This window comes from Acyrthosiphon pisum, unplaced genomic scaffold, assembly GCF_005508785.2.
Source record: "Acyrthosiphon pisum isolate AL4f unplaced genomic scaffold, pea_aphid_22Mar2018_4r6ur Scaffold_10852;HRSCAF=11459, whole genome shotgun sequence".
Taxonomy (NCBI): domain Eukaryota; kingdom Metazoa; phylum Arthropoda; class Insecta; order Hemiptera; family Aphididae; genus Acyrthosiphon; species Acyrthosiphon pisum.
The window spans coordinates 1-657 of record NW_021759170.1 but is presented as its reverse complement, the minus strand read 5'-3'; the positions used below and the strand labels follow the sequence as shown (position 1 = coordinate 657).

The 657-nt window shown below is 36.1% G+C and overlaps 1 protein-coding gene across 1 annotated transcript; it reads right to left on the bottom strand.

Moving 5' to 3' along the window:
• Positions 1-80: 80 nt before the first annotated feature.
• Positions 81-651, bottom strand: LOC103311627 (major facilitator superfamily domain-containing protein 6). The gene is made up of 3 exons (XM_008191304.3): positions 547-651; positions 351-464; positions 81-266 (listed from the first exon to the last, which is right to left on the bottom strand). The coding sequence occupies exons 1-3, from the start codon at positions 595-597 to the stop codon at positions 162-164; spliced, it is 270 nt and encodes an 89-aa protein (XP_008189526.1). The 5' UTR covers positions 598-651; the 3' UTR covers positions 81-161.
• Positions 652-657: the final 6 nt, after the last annotated feature.

Sequence of the window (657 nt, the reverse complement as noted above, 5' to 3'; positions counted from 1 at the left end):
CTTACGGGGGAATAGAGTATATTATAACTATAATATTATACCATATTATAATATATAACAAAATGGTGCCACAGATCAATTTGTTTACAACACAATCGATCATAGGTAAACTAAGGTCACTACAAAGATGTAAACTAACATAATAATACAAGTTAACGATATTATTTACCTTGCATGAACTCAAACGGTAATACCCACCATGGGTTCTTCAGCCAAGAGATGTACAAGAAACGCAATATGTTGCCGACGAGTCCCAAACACAACACCTAAACACGATTAATTGATCTTGACTAATAGGAACGCCGATAGACACCTACAACAATCAATGTAAAATAATAAAATGCTCATACTTTGACGTGTCCCATCTGGCGAATGAGTTTGAAACTAAAGAAGTACGCGAATATCTCAGAAATGTGATTGATAACTGAAGCCACACCGAATAGCGTTGGAGATCCACCGTAATCCTAAACATTAGTTGCGATACATTATAACGGTGTCCATAACTATCTTCAGATCGCATCTGTTCATCAGTGATATTTCACTCACTTGCAAATGCCAAAACAGGAACGTAAATATCAGTCCAATACCGAATCCCATAAACCACGATACGAACAAAAAAGATCCACACTTCAAGTTCGCAAAATATTTCAATACCGT